This window comes from Vidua macroura, chromosome 29, assembly GCF_024509145.1.
Source record: "Vidua macroura isolate BioBank_ID:100142 chromosome 29, ASM2450914v1, whole genome shotgun sequence".
In the NCBI taxonomy this organism is placed as follows: Eukaryota; Metazoa; Chordata; class Aves; order Passeriformes; family Viduidae; genus Vidua; species Vidua macroura.
In genome coordinates, this window is record NC_071599.1 from 2,970,034 (window position 1) to 2,984,267 (window position 14,234).

The 14,234-nt window shown below is 64.1% G+C and overlaps 1 protein-coding gene across 2 annotated transcripts; it reads left to right on the forward strand.

Annotated features, from left to right (window-relative positions):
- Positions 1 to 1,937: 1,937 nt before the first annotated feature.
- Positions 1,938 to 11,706, forward strand: PEAR1 (platelet endothelial aggregation receptor 1). 2 transcript variants are annotated; one of them, XM_054001043.1, is made up of 22 exons: positions 1,938 to 2,017; positions 3,638 to 3,730; positions 3,819 to 3,923; positions 4,362 to 4,462; positions 4,565 to 4,657; positions 5,394 to 5,640; positions 5,723 to 5,837; positions 5,913 to 6,049; positions 6,526 to 6,738; positions 7,329 to 7,503; positions 7,961 to 8,081; positions 8,160 to 8,323; positions 8,413 to 8,515; positions 8,592 to 8,738; positions 8,822 to 8,950; positions 9,560 to 9,688; positions 9,766 to 9,981; positions 10,063 to 10,172; positions 10,266 to 10,377; positions 10,537 to 10,596; positions 10,997 to 11,185; positions 11,422 to 11,706. In XM_054001043.1, the coding sequence occupies exons 2-22, from the start codon at positions 3,639 to 3,641 to the stop codon at positions 11,571 to 11,573; spliced, it is 2,910 nt and encodes a 969-aa protein (XP_053857018.1). In that variant the 5' UTR covers positions 1,938 to 2,017; position 3,638; the 3' UTR covers positions 11,574 to 11,706. The 2 variants fall into 2 exon arrangements, with proteins under 2 accessions (XP_053857018.1, XP_053857019.1); XM_054001044.1 differs by lacking the exon at positions 9,560 to 9,688.
- Positions 11,707 to 14,234: the final 2,528 nt, after the last annotated feature.

Consider the following 14,234-nt stretch of genomic DNA (forward strand, 5'->3'; position numbering starts at 1 on the left):
CCCGGGTTCATCGGGGCTGGGGGTTCCCGGACCCGGTTCTGCTTCGTGCAGCCGACACAGCTGCTGGAGGCCGCCACTCACATCCTGCCCCGCGGGTCCCATCCCGGCTGTGCCACCCTCCCTCACCCTGGTGCCACCAGCTCTGACCATGGCAGGGTCGGGTCTGCTCTCTAGAGGGTCCCACTCCCTCCCAGAAGCTCCTAAGGGGACCCCAGGATCAGTGATGTGTTTGGGGTTCCCCTGCTGATGGGGTGGTGTTTAGGGGAGCGGAGGGTACAGCTGGACCCTGGCACCGAGAGAGATGAGCCCTGCCCATCCGCAGCCGCAGCCACACCGAAGTGCACTCGGGGGTCTCCGTCCTCTCCGCTCTGAGGCTCCCGGGGGGGCTGCAAAGGCATCTCAGCACTGAAGTGCCGCTGCAATGTCCCCGAGCAATATTTCCCCCCGCCCTGGGGACACCTTAAAAAGCATTGGAGGGAGGGAGGGGGGGGGGGGTCACTTCCCCAGCAGACCCTCAGCTCCGGATGTCCCCACCTTGTCCCATCTCCAATATCCTTTCCTACTCCAGGGCAGCGCAGCCCCCACGTTCCCCGTGCCCACCCCTGCTCCGGGAAGCGCCGTTTTGGGGTGGTCGCACAGAGCCCCAGCTGCGGGTGGGCTTGATCCTAATGGAGACCCGGGGAGAGGAACGGCGAGGGGGGCGGGCAGCTGAGTCTCTCTGGGATGTGAAAATCGTTGTGAGTGATTAGAGCTGTTCCTGTAACGAGCAGAGCAATTAACGGCGCCTCGGGAGCCGCCGAGGCCGCTAATGTGTGCTGGGGGTGGGGGGCAGCTGGGCAAGGGGGCCCGTGGTGCTGAGCTGCCGGACCGGGGGTCCCGGGGTCGGGGGAACACGTGGTGACACGGGGATCTCGGGATGAGGGGATACGGTCAGGAGCCCGGGAGGTGATTGTGGTATCTGGTCTGGATTCGGGGATGCAGAGGTTGAAAATCCATATGGGGGGTATGGGGGTGATGCAAGGCCAGGGATCCCAGGATATGGGGGGATGTGTGGTCAGAGATCCTGGAATGCAGGGGAACACACGGCCGGGGATGCTGGATTTGGGGGTGCAGGAATGAGGTGTCCCTGGGATGCAGGGAGGATGTCCTGGCATGCAGGGAGGATGTCCTGGGATGCAGGGATGCTGTGCCCGGGGTGTTGGGATGCAGGGATGTTGTGTCAGGGATGTTGGGATGCAGGGATGCTGTGCCAGGGATATTGGGATGCAGGGATGATGTCCTAGGATACAGGGATGATGTGCCAGGGATGTTGAGACACAGGGACCATGTGTCCCTGGGATGCAGGGATGCTGTGCCCAGGATGTTGGGATGCAGGGATGATGTCCCGGGATGCAGGGATGCTGTGCCCAGGATTTTGGGATGCATGGATGATGTCCCGGGATGCAGGGATGATGTGCCCGGGGTGTTGGGCACCAATCCCAGGCTCTGCTCTGCTGCCAGCAGCCGCTGCCCTGAAGCCAAAGGACACCTGGTCCCCACATCCCCTCACCACAGAGCAGCTGCCCCTTGCTCAGGGGGTCCCTTCTCTTGCCCCAGCCCTGCGGGTCAGGCCCTGCACCCATGGGTGCCACAGAGCCCTCGGGAAGGGGACACCCTCCAGCACCAGCACCCCACTGAGGGGCTGAACTAGAATGTCCCCACAGACCCCTCCCCGTCCAGTGCTCTGTGAGAGCAGTCCCGGCCGTGCTGCTGTGCCAAAACCCTCTGGTTTCTGGACAGAAGAAGAAAAAAAAAAAAAAAAAAAAAAAAAAGAAAAGAAAAGAAAAAAATAATTAATGGGATTTTTTTTTTTATTTTTTTCCCTTTTCCGTAGTTGACTCCACGTCCAAACTTCCTGAGAGCAGCTCCAGCCCTCCCTCCGCTTCCGACGGCCGCGCTGCGCCATCCCGGCCGGCCAGGCCGGCCCAGCCCCGCGTCGGGGCCGCTGCGCCCTGACCCTGCCTGCCACCGCGGCCAGGTGAGTGCCACTGTCCCCGCCCGGGGCACCCTGAGGCCGGGGCTGGCATGGGCGGCCTGCACCGTCCCCTGCCGGGCGCTGTCGGAGGGGACGGTCCCCAGCGCCCCGGGGAGCAGGGGACGGTGCAGGTTCCAAGGCGAGGGGACGCTGGTGGCTGGGGGACAGCGGGTGGGGCGTGGGACAGTGCTGCGACACGCCGCGGTGACCCCAGCGCTGAGCCTGACTCTGCCCCTGTCCCTTTCCCTGCCCCTGACTTGCACCCGTGCCCCCCTCGCCCTCGCCCAGCCCCATCCCTGCGGGTCCGCGGAGGAAACGCGTCAGACCCCGGGGCTGCGGCAGAGGAAGCGCCGGGGCAGAGATAGCGGCTGGGGGGGGGGACAGCACCGTGTCCCCCGCAGGGACAGGGCAGGGCTGCTCCCCTGGCCTCACCCCACGCGCTCCTTTCAGCCCCGTCAGCAGTGGGATGCTTCTCATCCCACCCGGGGGGCTCTTAGGGACACCAGTGGGGAGAGGAGCGCCGGCTCTTGGGGAGCCTCTTGCCGTTTTGGGGGGGGCTCTTTCCCGCGGCTGAGCCCCGCAGCGAGGAGCAGATGGGACGTGCCGGCACGTTTTGATGACTCCTTGCTTTTCCTGCCAGCATCTCCCCGTGGTTCCTGTTTTTCCCAGCAATGCTGGGACCCCCCTGGTCCCCCCACGTTGCTGGGAGAGGGGATGAGGCTGGGGATGAGCTCGGGGCTCCCCTGGCTCTCCCCCCTCGGCAGGGTCCATGGGAGGGAATTTTGGCAGCAGATGAGCAATTAATTCCTCACTGCCGGGAGTTGAAGGGAAATGGGGGGAAACTTTCCCACTACCAGTTTTTCCACCCCAAACCGGATGCTCTGGCCCCAAAACGCAGCGCGGGCTCTGGTGAGGGGGAGGATGAACCCGGGGAGCACCTTTGGGGTGTCCCATGGCTGGAGCAGCAAGGAAGCCCCGGTAAATCCAGCTGTGCTGACCAGGAAACCTCTGTTTCCTCCTTGGCACGCGGCTGTCCTGCCCCGAAACGCTCATCCCGGTAAACAGCACGCCCGGCCCGGCGGGCTCGGGGGTCGCGGGCCCTCCCCCCCCGGCCTCCGGCTGGAAACGCTCCTAGAGCCGCCCCGGCAGAGCCGGACCCTCTCTGGCTTGAGCAAGAAGCTGCTGGATCCAGGAAACACAAGTGGGAATAAACAGAGAGCGAGTTGAAGTGGGGCCACGCGGCGCCGTGCCAGGGGCTGGAGGCGCCGTGCCCAGCCCCACCCTGGCACCCCGGGCTCCCAGCTCTGGCAGCATCCCCCCCCCCCCACTTAGGATGGGGTGTCCAGGACAGGTCGGGGTGATGCTCCCGATGTGCCCCGGGGTGTCTCAGCGTGCTGGGATGAGGCTGCGTGGGGCCACCCAGGCTGCTGAGCGGCCGTGCCTCAGTTTCCCCTTGGCACAGAGCAGCGCTCAGGGAGCAGCGGGGCCGGGGCTGTTTTTTGGGGTGGAGGAATGCAAAGCCAGCCCTGCAGGGAGGTCGGATGTGGAGCTGGGGCCGGGGGCGGTGGGTGGGGAGCGGGAATGTGCGGAGGCACAGGCTAAAGCCGTGGTCTCTCCGTGCAGGATGCTGCTGCGGGCCGCGGTGCTGGCGGTGCACGCCGGGCTCCTGGCTGCCCTCCGGCCCGGAGACCCCAACGTCTGCAGCTACTGGGAGAGGTAGGGCTGAGGGGACAGGGGAGGGGGACGGCGACAGGGGTGGGGTCTCCCAGGACCTGCAGTCACCCCGAGTTCCCCCCACCCGCAGCTTCACGGCGCCGGTGAAGGAGTCGTACACCAAACCCCACGTCGTGTCCTCCAGCGAGCCCTGCCCCGGGGGCCTGGGCCTCCCCCTGCCCTGCCCAAAGCAGAGGTGGGAGCACCCCCAGCTCCCCAGGGCCCCTCGGGGACTGCAGGGGTGTGGGGGGCTGGACGGGGACTGTCCCACCCCAGGGTGTCCCCAAGGCTGTGAGGGGCTGGAGGGGGAATGTCCCACCCCAGGGTGGGACAAGGACATCGAGGGGGCTACAGGGGGGCTGGGGGAGGGCTGGAGGGGGGTTGCCTCAAGGTCAGGGGGGCTGTCCCCATGCCAGGTGTCCCCAGGCTCATGGGGGGGCTGCAGAGGGTCTGTCCCCAAGGCTGGGGGGCTGGAGAAGGGCTGTGCCATGGGGAGCTGAGGGGGGGTCATCCCAGCACAGCGTGTCCCCAGGGCCCTGGGAGGACTGGGGGGGGACTGGGAGGGCTGTCCCAGCACAGCGTGTCCCCAGGGGCAGGGGGGACAGCTCGGTCACCGTGACCCCTGGTGGCGCAGGGTGGTGTACCGCACCGAGTACCGCCAGGCCGTCCGCACCGACTACCGGCGGCGCTACCAGTGCTGCCAGGGCTACTACGAGAGCCGGGACTCCTGTGTCCGTGAGTGGGGCCGGGGCTCGGGGGGGCCCTGGGGCCGTGTCCCGCTGCAGGGTGTCCCCAGAGCTCCCTGAGGACACTCTCTGCTCGGCCATGTCCCCCCAGCTCACTGCAGCCAGGAGTGCGTCCACGGCCGCTGCGTGGCTCCCGAGCTGTGCCAGTGCGAGCCGGGCTGGCGCGGCCCCAGCTGCTCCAGCGGTGAGGGCTGGGCACAGCTGGGCACGGCTGGGCACGGCTGGGCTGGGGACCCCCAGCCAGGGGTGGCAGATGGGGCAGTGGGCTTCCCTGGAGGGCTGGGCAGCCACGGTGCGGCACCCAAGGGGTTAATGGGGACGGGGTCAGGATGGAATTGGGGTGGGGGGTGCATGGAATGGGAATGGAGACGGGATGGGGATGGGCTGGGAATGGCCTTGGGTGGGAAGAGAACGGGATGGGCATGGAGAATGGGATGGGGAGGAGTGGAGATGGAGATTGGGATGGGTTGGGATGGAGATGGAGATTGGGATGGGGAGGAGTGGAGATGGAGATTGGGATGGGTTGGAAAGGGGATGGAGAATGGGATTGTTTGGGATGGGGATGGAGATTGGGATGGGGAGGAAGAGGGAATGAAGATTGGGATGGGTTGGAATGGGAATGGAGATTGGGATGGGGAGGAAGAGGGGACGGGAACAGGGATAGGATGGATGGGAATGGGGTAGGGGCAGAGATGGGAGGAGGATGGGATGGGAATGTGGATGAAGATAGAAAAGGGACATGATGGGAATGGACATGGCATGGCGACAAGATGGGGACTGAATGGGCACGGATGGAGGGTTGGCAGTGACTGGGACGGGATGGGATGGGATGGGATGGGATGGGATGGAATAGGATGGGATGGGATGGGATGGGATGGGATGGAATAGGAATAGGAAGCACCGCTGTCTCCCCCATGCAGAGTGTGATGAGCATTTCTGGGGGCTGGACTGCGGACAGCGCTGCCCCTGCCACCATGGGGCACCTTGTAACCCCCTGACCGGGGTCTGCTCCTGTCCCCCCGGCTTCACCGACCCCCTGTGCAGCCAGCCATGCCCACCTGGCACCTACGGGCAGAGCTGTCACCTGTCCTGCCCCTGCCACCACCAGGCCCCCTGCAACGCCTCCACTGGCGCCTGCCTCTGCCCACCGGGGCTGAGCGGCCCCCTGTGAGTAGGGACCCCTCCCTCTGTGCCCTCCCCTCCTCTGCCAGCCCCAGGCAGGCTCCTGCTCACCCCTCACCCCCCACAGCTGCGAGGTGCCCTGCCCTGAGGGCATGTCCTGTACCACGCCCTGTCCCTGCCAGAACGGGGGCATCTGCCACCCCTCCAGCAGCAGCACCTGCGTGTGCCCTCACGGATGGATGGTAGGTGGGCTGTGCCGCCCTCCAAACGTGGTCTCTGCCTCAGTTTCCCCTGCTGACCCTGGTGCTCCTTTGCAGGGGGAGATCTGCTCCGTGCCGTGCCCCCCCGGGCGCTTTGGGCCTGGCTGCCAGGGCGAGTGTCGCTGCCACAACGGGGGCCACTGTGACCCCCACGGGGGGCAGTGCCGGTGTGCCCCCGGCTTCACCGGAGAGCAGTGAGGGGGGAACTGGGCAAGGGCTGGGGGAAGACGTGGGGATGGGGGTCTGAGGTGATGGGGGGATGGAGGGGAAGGGCATGAGCAGCACCTGGATTGTGGGGGCAGGGATGTGGGGGCTGGGGACACAAAGGGATGGTGGGGAGGAGAATGGGGGTACCGGGGATTGGATGGCCAAGGGGATGGGGGCAGGGGGAAAGGACACTTAGGGACAGGGCATTTTTGGAGTGGGGGTCCATGGTCTGGGAGCAGGGAGGGGGCATCCAGGGACAGGGCTCAGGGGACGTGGCACATGGGGACGAGGCCACCACAACCCACCGCTGCCAGGACCGGGTCTCCATGCAGGCCAGGCACCCCCAGCTCCCCCAGTCTGGCATGCAACGAGCTGGATGGCCTCAGCTCGGGGCTAGGGGGGATCCCAGGGGGCACCCCAGCTCTTGGTGGGGCTGTGTCACCACCTGTGCCCCCCCGTGCAGGTGCCAGGAGAGGTGCCCAGTGGGGCGGTACGGGCAGGACTGCCAGGAGAGCTGTGACTGTGCCAACGGGGGCCAGTGCTTCCACGTGCATGGGGGCTGCCTGTGCGAGGCCGGCTTCCAGGGCAGCCGCTGCGAGGAGCGGCACTGCCTGCCCGGCCTCTACGGGCTGCACTGCGAGAGCCGCTGCCTCTGCCACCCCCAGCACAGCCAGAGGTACGGCCCCCAGCCCACCCCGGTGTCCCCAGCCCACCCTGGCACCCCAATCCTGCCCCAGCATCCCCATCCATCATGGCATCCCAGCCCACCCCAACATCCCCATCCCATCCTGGCACCCCAATCCCGCCCCAGCATCCCCATCCCATCCTGGCATCCCAATCCCACCCCAGCGTCCCAATTGCACCCCAACACCCCCATCCCCACCCCAGCATCCCCATCCCATCTCAACACCCCCATCCCATCTCAACACCCCCATACCACCCCAGCATCCCAATTCCACCCCAACATCATCATCCCAGCACCCCCATCTCATCCTGGCACCCCAATCCCACCCCAGCATCCCCATCCCACCCAGCTCCCCCCACCACCCTCACCTCCCTCTGCACCAATCTCATCCTCCCCTCCTTCCTTCCCCCCACGACACCCCCCACACCCTCCCCCACCCAGCCAGGTGCTGGCTGCGTGCCCAGGACCTCTTTAATCCCCACCTGGGGAGGTGTTCTGTGCTCCCCCCTTTGCAAAGCCCCTTCCCAGCACAGCCAGTGCCCCGTACTGGGAGCACTGGGGTTCTGAGCGTGCTCCCCCAGCTGCCACCCGATGCTCGGGGAGTGCCTTTGCCTCCCGGGCTGGGCCGGGCTCTACTGCAATGAGAGCTGCCCCCCCGGCTACTTCGGGCCCGGGTGCCTGCAGAGCTGCCTCTGCCTCCACGGGGGGGTCTGTGATGGGACCACGGGCCACTGCCACTGCCCCCCCGGCTACACGGTGAGGGGCACGGGGGGAGAGTGGTGCTGGGGGCGAGGGGGGGCCTGGGTGGTGCTGGAGGGATCATGAGGGGTCTGGGTAGTTCTGGTGGGAATGGGGGTGTCTGGATGGTTTGGAGGGTGGGCAAGCATGGGGTCTGGGCATCCCTGGGGGAATCAGGGGGGTCTGGGCATCCCTGGGGGCAACAGGGGAGTCTGGGCATCCTCAGGGATGGGTTGGGGGTCTGGTTATCTCTGAGAGCAGTTTCAGGATCTGGGCATCCTTTGGGGACATCTTTGGGGGGAAACTTGGGGATCTGGGCAACCCTGTGGAGAGCTTGGGGTTCCTGTGGGAGCATGGGGCGTTTTGGGGTTGGCCCCTTTCCCTACAGCACCAGGTTACCCCCAGCCACGGGGGTGCTTTGCCCAGCCCTGGGCAGGGGTCCCGTCCGTGCTGAATTCTTGGTGCCCACACCCAGGACGAGCACTGCTCCTCCCTGTGTCCCTCCAACACCTTTGGGATGAACTGCTCGGGGCGCTGCTCCTGCCAGCACGCCCTCGCCTGCTCCCCGCTCGACGGCTCCTGCTTCTGCAAGGAAGGTGCGTGCACACCGGCTCCTGGGGGGTCCCCGTCCCCTCACCCACCCCGCTGTCCCCTCATCCCATCCCATCCCACAGGCTGGCACGGACCTGACTGCTCAGTGCCGTGTCCTGCTGGTACCTGGGGTCCCAGCTGCAACCGGAGCTGTGACTGTGCCCATGGGGCGTCCTGCGACCCCCAGAGCGGGACCTGCCACTGCCCCCCGGGCTGGCAGGGCCCTCAGTGCCTGCAGCCCTGCCCGGTGAGTCCCGCTGGCTGTGCTGGTGCTGCGGGCACCGGGGTTCGGTGCCACCACGCTGTGCTGACTCCCAGCCCGTGCCCATGCTGCAGAACGGGACGTTTGGGGCGGGCTGCGGGGAGCGCTGCGTCTGTGCCCACGCCGACGGCTGTGACCCCGTGACAGGAGAGTGCCACTGCCTGCCTGGCTGGACAGGTAAAGGGGACAGCAGGCACTGGGAGGACCCCAGTGTGCCCTCGGCCGTGAGCTTCACCTCTCACCCTCCCTGCAGGGCGGCAGTGCAAGCAGGGCTGTCCCCACGGCTCCTGGGGCCGGGGCTGCCGCATGTCCTGCTCCTGCCGCAACGGAGCCTCCTGCTCCCCCCAGGACGGATCCTGCACCTGCACCCCGGGCTACCGCGGCCCCAGCTGCCAGCGCCGTGAGTGAGCACCCCCCAAAAGTCCAGCCTGCTCCCAGCCTGATCCTTAGGGATCAGGGCCAAGCTCGTTCCTCTGTCCCCAGCCTGTCCCGCCGGCCGCTACGGCAAACGCTGCTCCCTGAGCTGCTCCTGCGCCAACGGCTCCTCCTGCCACCCCACCAACGGCTCCTGCCTCTGCAGCCCGGGCTGGCGGGGCCCCCGCTGCTCCCAGCGTGAGTGGGGGGTCAGGGGGAGCGGTGAGGGGGAGTGGGGAGCAAGGGGCCCTTGGTTGGGATGGAGGGAGCAAGAGACGGAACTGCCCGTGGCCACCAGGGCGACTCCTGTGGGGTTCTGGGCAGTACGGAGCCATACAGGCCCCTGTGGACCTCCATGGTCCTGGCCACCTTGTGGCTGACTGGCCCCAGTATGGAGCTATTGGGCCACCTTGTGGCTGACTGGTCCCAGGATGGAGCTATTGGGCCAGTTTGTGGCTGACTGGTCCCAGTATGGAGCTATTGGGCCAGTTTGTGGCTGACTGGTCCCAGGATGGATGGACCAGTTTGTGGCTGACTGGTCCCAGTATGGATGGACCAGTTTGTGGCTGACTGGTCCCAGTATGGAGCTATTGGGCCAGTTTGTGGCTGACTGGTCCCAGTATGGATGGACCAGTTTGTGGCTGACTGGTCCCAGTATGGAGCTATTGGGCCAGTTTGTGGCTGACTGGTCCCAGGATGGAGCTATTGGGCCAGTTTGTGGCTGACTGGTCCCAGGATGGAGCTATTGGACCAGTTTGTGGCTGACTGGTCCCAGTATGGAGCTGTACGGTGCCGCTGTGTCCCCAGCCTGCGCCCCTGGGACTTTTGGGCTCCAGTGTGACCAGCTCTGCCACTGTCCCCACAATGCCACCTGCGACCCCACCAACGGGACGTGTCCCTGCGCCCCAGGCACGACTGGGCCCCGCTGTGAGGCTGGTGAGTGGGGACAGGGCCGGGGGTCCCCAGGTTCCCTCCCCCACCCTGAGCACTGACACTCCTCCCCTCCCCACCAGGGAATCCTGACGTGCCCTACACCATCGAGCCAGCCTCCCCTGCAGCCTACAGCCCCCTGGGCATGCTGCTGAGCCTGGTGGCCCTGGTGGTATTGCTGGTGGCTGTGGTGGCCACAACCCTGTGCTACCACCGCTGGCAGAAGGGCAAGGAGCGGCGGCACCTGGCCGTGGCCTACAGAGCAGGACAGACGGACACCTCAGACTACATGGTGCCAGGTCAGCGCGGCGTGGTGGAGGTGTGGCCCCAGCCCCCCGGGTGGCCCTGTGGCACCACCAGGCTGACTCCTGTCCCTCCAGACGTGCCCCCGAGCCACCATGCCCACTACTACTCCAACCCCAGCTACCACACCCTGTCGCAGTGCCCGCTGCCAGCCCCCGGCCCGCAGGACAGAGCCAGCTCCCTCAAGGTAGGGCAGGCTGTGGCACAGGACAGCACGGTGCTGCGTGGGGCACCACTGCCACCACCTTTGAGGCCAACCCGTCCCCTTTTTGGGCTCCAGGTGCCTGGCACCCAGCTCTTCCCTGGCGTGGAGAGACCCTACAGCCCCGAAGGCAATGCCACGCTGCCTCCCGACTGGAAACACCTCGGGCCGTCCGCCCTGGGCCCCAGGGGTGAGGAGGAGTGGAGGGGCAGATCCAGAGTGGGGTGGGCACCTGAGTCCCCCCCTGCTCAGGATCCCCTGGGAAGGGGCTGGGGTGGGGTGGGTGCAGAACCTTCATGCTGGGGGGGAAGATGAAGCAGAGGGGACCCCAAATCTGCCCTCTTAACAGGGAGGCAGCTGGACAGGAGCTACACCTACAGCCATGGCCTGAGGAAGGGTGACAGCAAAGGTAGGAGTGGGATGGAGAAAGGGAAGAGACAGGGATAGGGTGGGGATGGGGTGGGGAAGGGATAAGCTGGGCCTGGGGCAGGGATGGGAAAAGGATTGGGGTTGGAAGGGATTGGGGAAAGGATTGGGGTTGGGGTTGTTAGGGAAGGGATGGGGATGGGGATGGGATGGGATGGGATGGGATGGGATGGGATGGGATGGGATGGGATGGGATGGGATGGGATGGGGAAGAGGCAGGGATGGTTTGGGGGTGGGTTGGAACAGGACTGGATTAGGGTGGGGATGGGGAGGGGACAGTGATGGGGCACAAAAGGGATGGCGTTGGGACTTGCCTGGGACACAGCTGCTCCTTCTCCCCGTGCTCCCTGCCATGGGGGCACCCCCAACTCCTTCTCCCCCAGAGCACCCCTGGGAGGGGCTGAGGGCCAGCGCCAGCTCCCTGGCCAGCGAGAACCCCTACGCCACCATCAAGGAGCTGCCCCCTGCCGCTGCCAAGGCCCACGAGGGCAGCTACATGGAGATGAAATCCCCTGTGCAGAGGGAGACGTCCTACGCTGAGATCGGGCTCCTCGAGGAGCCACCACAGGAGGGTACGGCTGGGCATCCCCTGGCCCTGCTGGCCCTGCTGGCCCTGCTGGCCCTGGTGGCCCTGGTCAGTGGGGTCACAACCCCTGTGATGGGGAGTGCATAGCCCCAGGAAGGAAAGAGCCTTGGTGACAGCCCTGGGGGGGACATGACCTGTCTGTCCCCGGGGGGACGTTGGTGACGGGGCCTTCGTGACCCTGGGGGGAACGTGTCCCCTTGCAGCCTTCTCTTGTCCCCACAGAGAGCTGCCCTGAGGGGCCCGATGGCCCCCCCAGCAGAGAGCCCCCCAGCCACTACGACTCCCCCAAGAACAGCCACATCCCCAGTCACTATGACGTGCCACCTGCCCGCCACTACCCCCCGTCCCCACCACTGCGCAGGAAGGACCGCTGAGGGAGCCTGGGGGACCATGGAGGGACCAGCCACGAGGGGACAGAGGGTCCCTGCGGGGACTGGAGTACCCTGGGACTGCTGCTGTCCCTGAGCACGGGCCAGAGGGTGGTGAATAAAGGGTGTTTGGTGTGGATTTGGTGTTTGGTGTTTGGTGTTCAGTGTGACACTGAGGGTCTGTGCCAGGGAACCGTACGGCTCTGGCACCGTGGTGGGAGGAAGGGGGAGACTGGTGGGGTCCCGGGCTCGCTGTGGGTTCCCCCCAGCTCCCTGCTCCCTCCAGGGTGTGCATGAGGCAGGAACACAAAAGCTTTTGGGTCCTACTCAAAGTACCCATTGAACAGGGAAAGGCTGACGGAGCCCACGGTGTGCCAGGGGTCAGAGTGGGCTCACCTGTGGGCCTGCATGAAGCCCAGGGAAAGGAGAAGCCCTGAAGTGCCCCAGGAGGAAGAAGGGGCCACCTGGCCTGCAGAAAGGCTGGCAGAGCTGTGGGAGGGAGCAGAGCCCGCAGAGCTGTGCTGATGGAGCCCACTGAGCCTTTTGGGGGGAGCAGGTGCTCCTGGGGGCTGGGCTGACTCCGAATAGAGCAGGGGCTTGCGTGGACGTGGGCAAAGCCCAGCAGAACCCACGGTGCTCCTGGGAGGGAGCAGGGTCCACGCTGCTCTGTGGAAACTCCATCAGATCTGCTGGGAAGGAGCAGGGGTCTGTGTGATGCCATGGAAAGTTCTGCAGAGCCCCAGGGCACCTCGGGAGGGAGCAGGGGTCCCAGAAAGCCCAGCAAAGCCTGTCCCACACCACGGGAGGGAGAGCAATCCCTGCACAGCCCAGCTGGGCTGCCATGGACCAGCAGTGGCAGCAGGGACCTGCACTGTCCCACACCAAGCCCACAGGGTCCACCGGGGTTCATCGGGAACTGGAGAGACGGGACAAGGAGGAATGGCTTCAAGCTGAAAGAGAGAAGGGTTGGGTTAGAAATTCTTCCCTGTGAGGGTGGTGAGGCCCTGGCACAGGTTGCACACAGAAGCTGTGGCTGCTCCTGGATCCCTGGCAGTGCCCAAGGTGAGGTTGGGCAGGGCTTGGAGCAACCTGGGATAGAAGAAGATGTCCTGCCCGTGGCAGGGGGTGGAATGAGATGAGCTTTAAGGTCCCTTCCAACCCAAGCCATCCCATGATTCCATGATTCTGTGACTCTACATACAGAACGACTTTGGCCCTTGGGCTTGAAGCAGGTTTCTCTGCCAGAAGTGTAATAAGGACACACCAGAGGGCTCTGGGAAATTCAGCTGGGCAAGTAGACGCCGTGAGTAACAGGACTAGGTGTGCTCGTGGAGAATTAAACCCGTGGTTCAGCAGGCTGTGAAGATGACACTGCAGAATGCAGCAGCGCTGGACACGTTGTGATTAAAGGAACGAGGGATGTGTGGGATGTTAAACTTCTCCAGCGGGGAACGCTGTGTCCACAACGCTGCTGCTTCCGTGGAAGAGGCCGAAGCCAAGGTGAGCAAAAGTGCTGAGCAAACCTTGGGATTGTTCTGGTAGTGGACTGCTTTGGTGGATGGAGTCCTGAGCCATGAATTGTCCTGCTGTTGTGGCCTCTGGGGCTCCCAGGGTGGGGAAATGAAGCAAACAGGAGTGATGTTGTCAGTGGGATTTATATTCGTAAGGATCAGCGTTGCCGTTGTTCATTGTAGAATTCCTCATTTGCTCTCTTCTATCTCCTCTCTTCTGTTCACGAGGTGGCAATCACCGAGCTGGAAGAATTCCCGGGAAGGAGATTGAACGGGCTCTGAGCCACGGGGGGGTGGTGTTGTCCCAGAACAGGTTCTTTCAGCCGGTGTCCAAGAGGCCGATCCACCCACAGGGCGAGGTATTTGATTTATTTACTGCTCTGTGCAGAGAGCAGGGCTGGGCAACCGGTCTGGAGACACCAGTGAGGGACTGGAAGATGAGATGTGAGTGCCTCCAACACTCGGCACTGGGAAGGGCAGGAGGGGCTGCGCTGAGGTCGGGTCTGTGTCTCTGCCCGAGGAGAAAGGGAGAGCTCACGGGCGTGGTGGTGAAATCTCAGATCTGCCCGGCCACAGCTCAGGGACTTTAAAAGACTCAGTTCGGGGGAAAAGGGTGATCCCAGCAGCGGAGCACAGCCAGGAGAGAGTGAACGCACCTCTGGATCCAAGGGTGGGCACAGCTTTTCTTTTTTTTTTTTTTTTCTTTTCTTTTCTTTTCTTTTCTTTTCTTTTCTTTTCTTTTCTTTTCTTTTCTTTTCTTTTCTTTTCTTTTCTTTTCTTTTCTTTTCTTTTCTTTTCTTTTCTTTTCTTTTCTTTTCTTTTCTTTTCTTTTCTTTTTTCCTTTCTTCCTCTCTTTCTCTCTCTTTCTCTCTCTCTCTTTCTTTTTCTTTCTTTCCTTTTCTTCTCTCTCTCTCTTTCCCCCTCCTTCCCTTCATTCCTCCCTCCTTTCCTTTCCTTTTTTTTCCTCCTGGCTTTAATATTGTTGTTTGCGAGTTTCACTCAGTGCCAAGTCAGTTCGGTTGCCAATAACCACTGTTCTATTTGCAAAGGCCTCTGGATAACCATTATTATCCCTCTCATTACTGCACAGAGATTGAAAACAACCTCCTCCCTTTTCCCCTGGATGGGAGTGGGGTGGGCAGGGACTGCCAGCCAC

What these genes read in the sequence shown, in the direction of transcription:
- PEAR1 (XM_054001043.1), top strand. Translation starts at nt 3,639, where the DNA reads ATGCTGCTGCGGGCCGCGGTGCTGGCGGTGCACGCCGGGCTCCTGGCT. An exon ending in CTGCCCTGCCCAAAGCAGAG is followed by an intron (nt 3,924 to 4,361) that starts GTGGGAGCACCC and finishes CTGGTGGCGCAG; the next exon opens with GGTGGTGTACCGCACCGAGT. An exon ending in TGTGCCCTCACGGATGGATG is followed by an intron (nt 5,838 to 5,912) that starts GTAGGTGGGCTG and finishes GCTCCTTTGCAG; the next exon opens with GGGGAGATCTGCTCCGTGCC.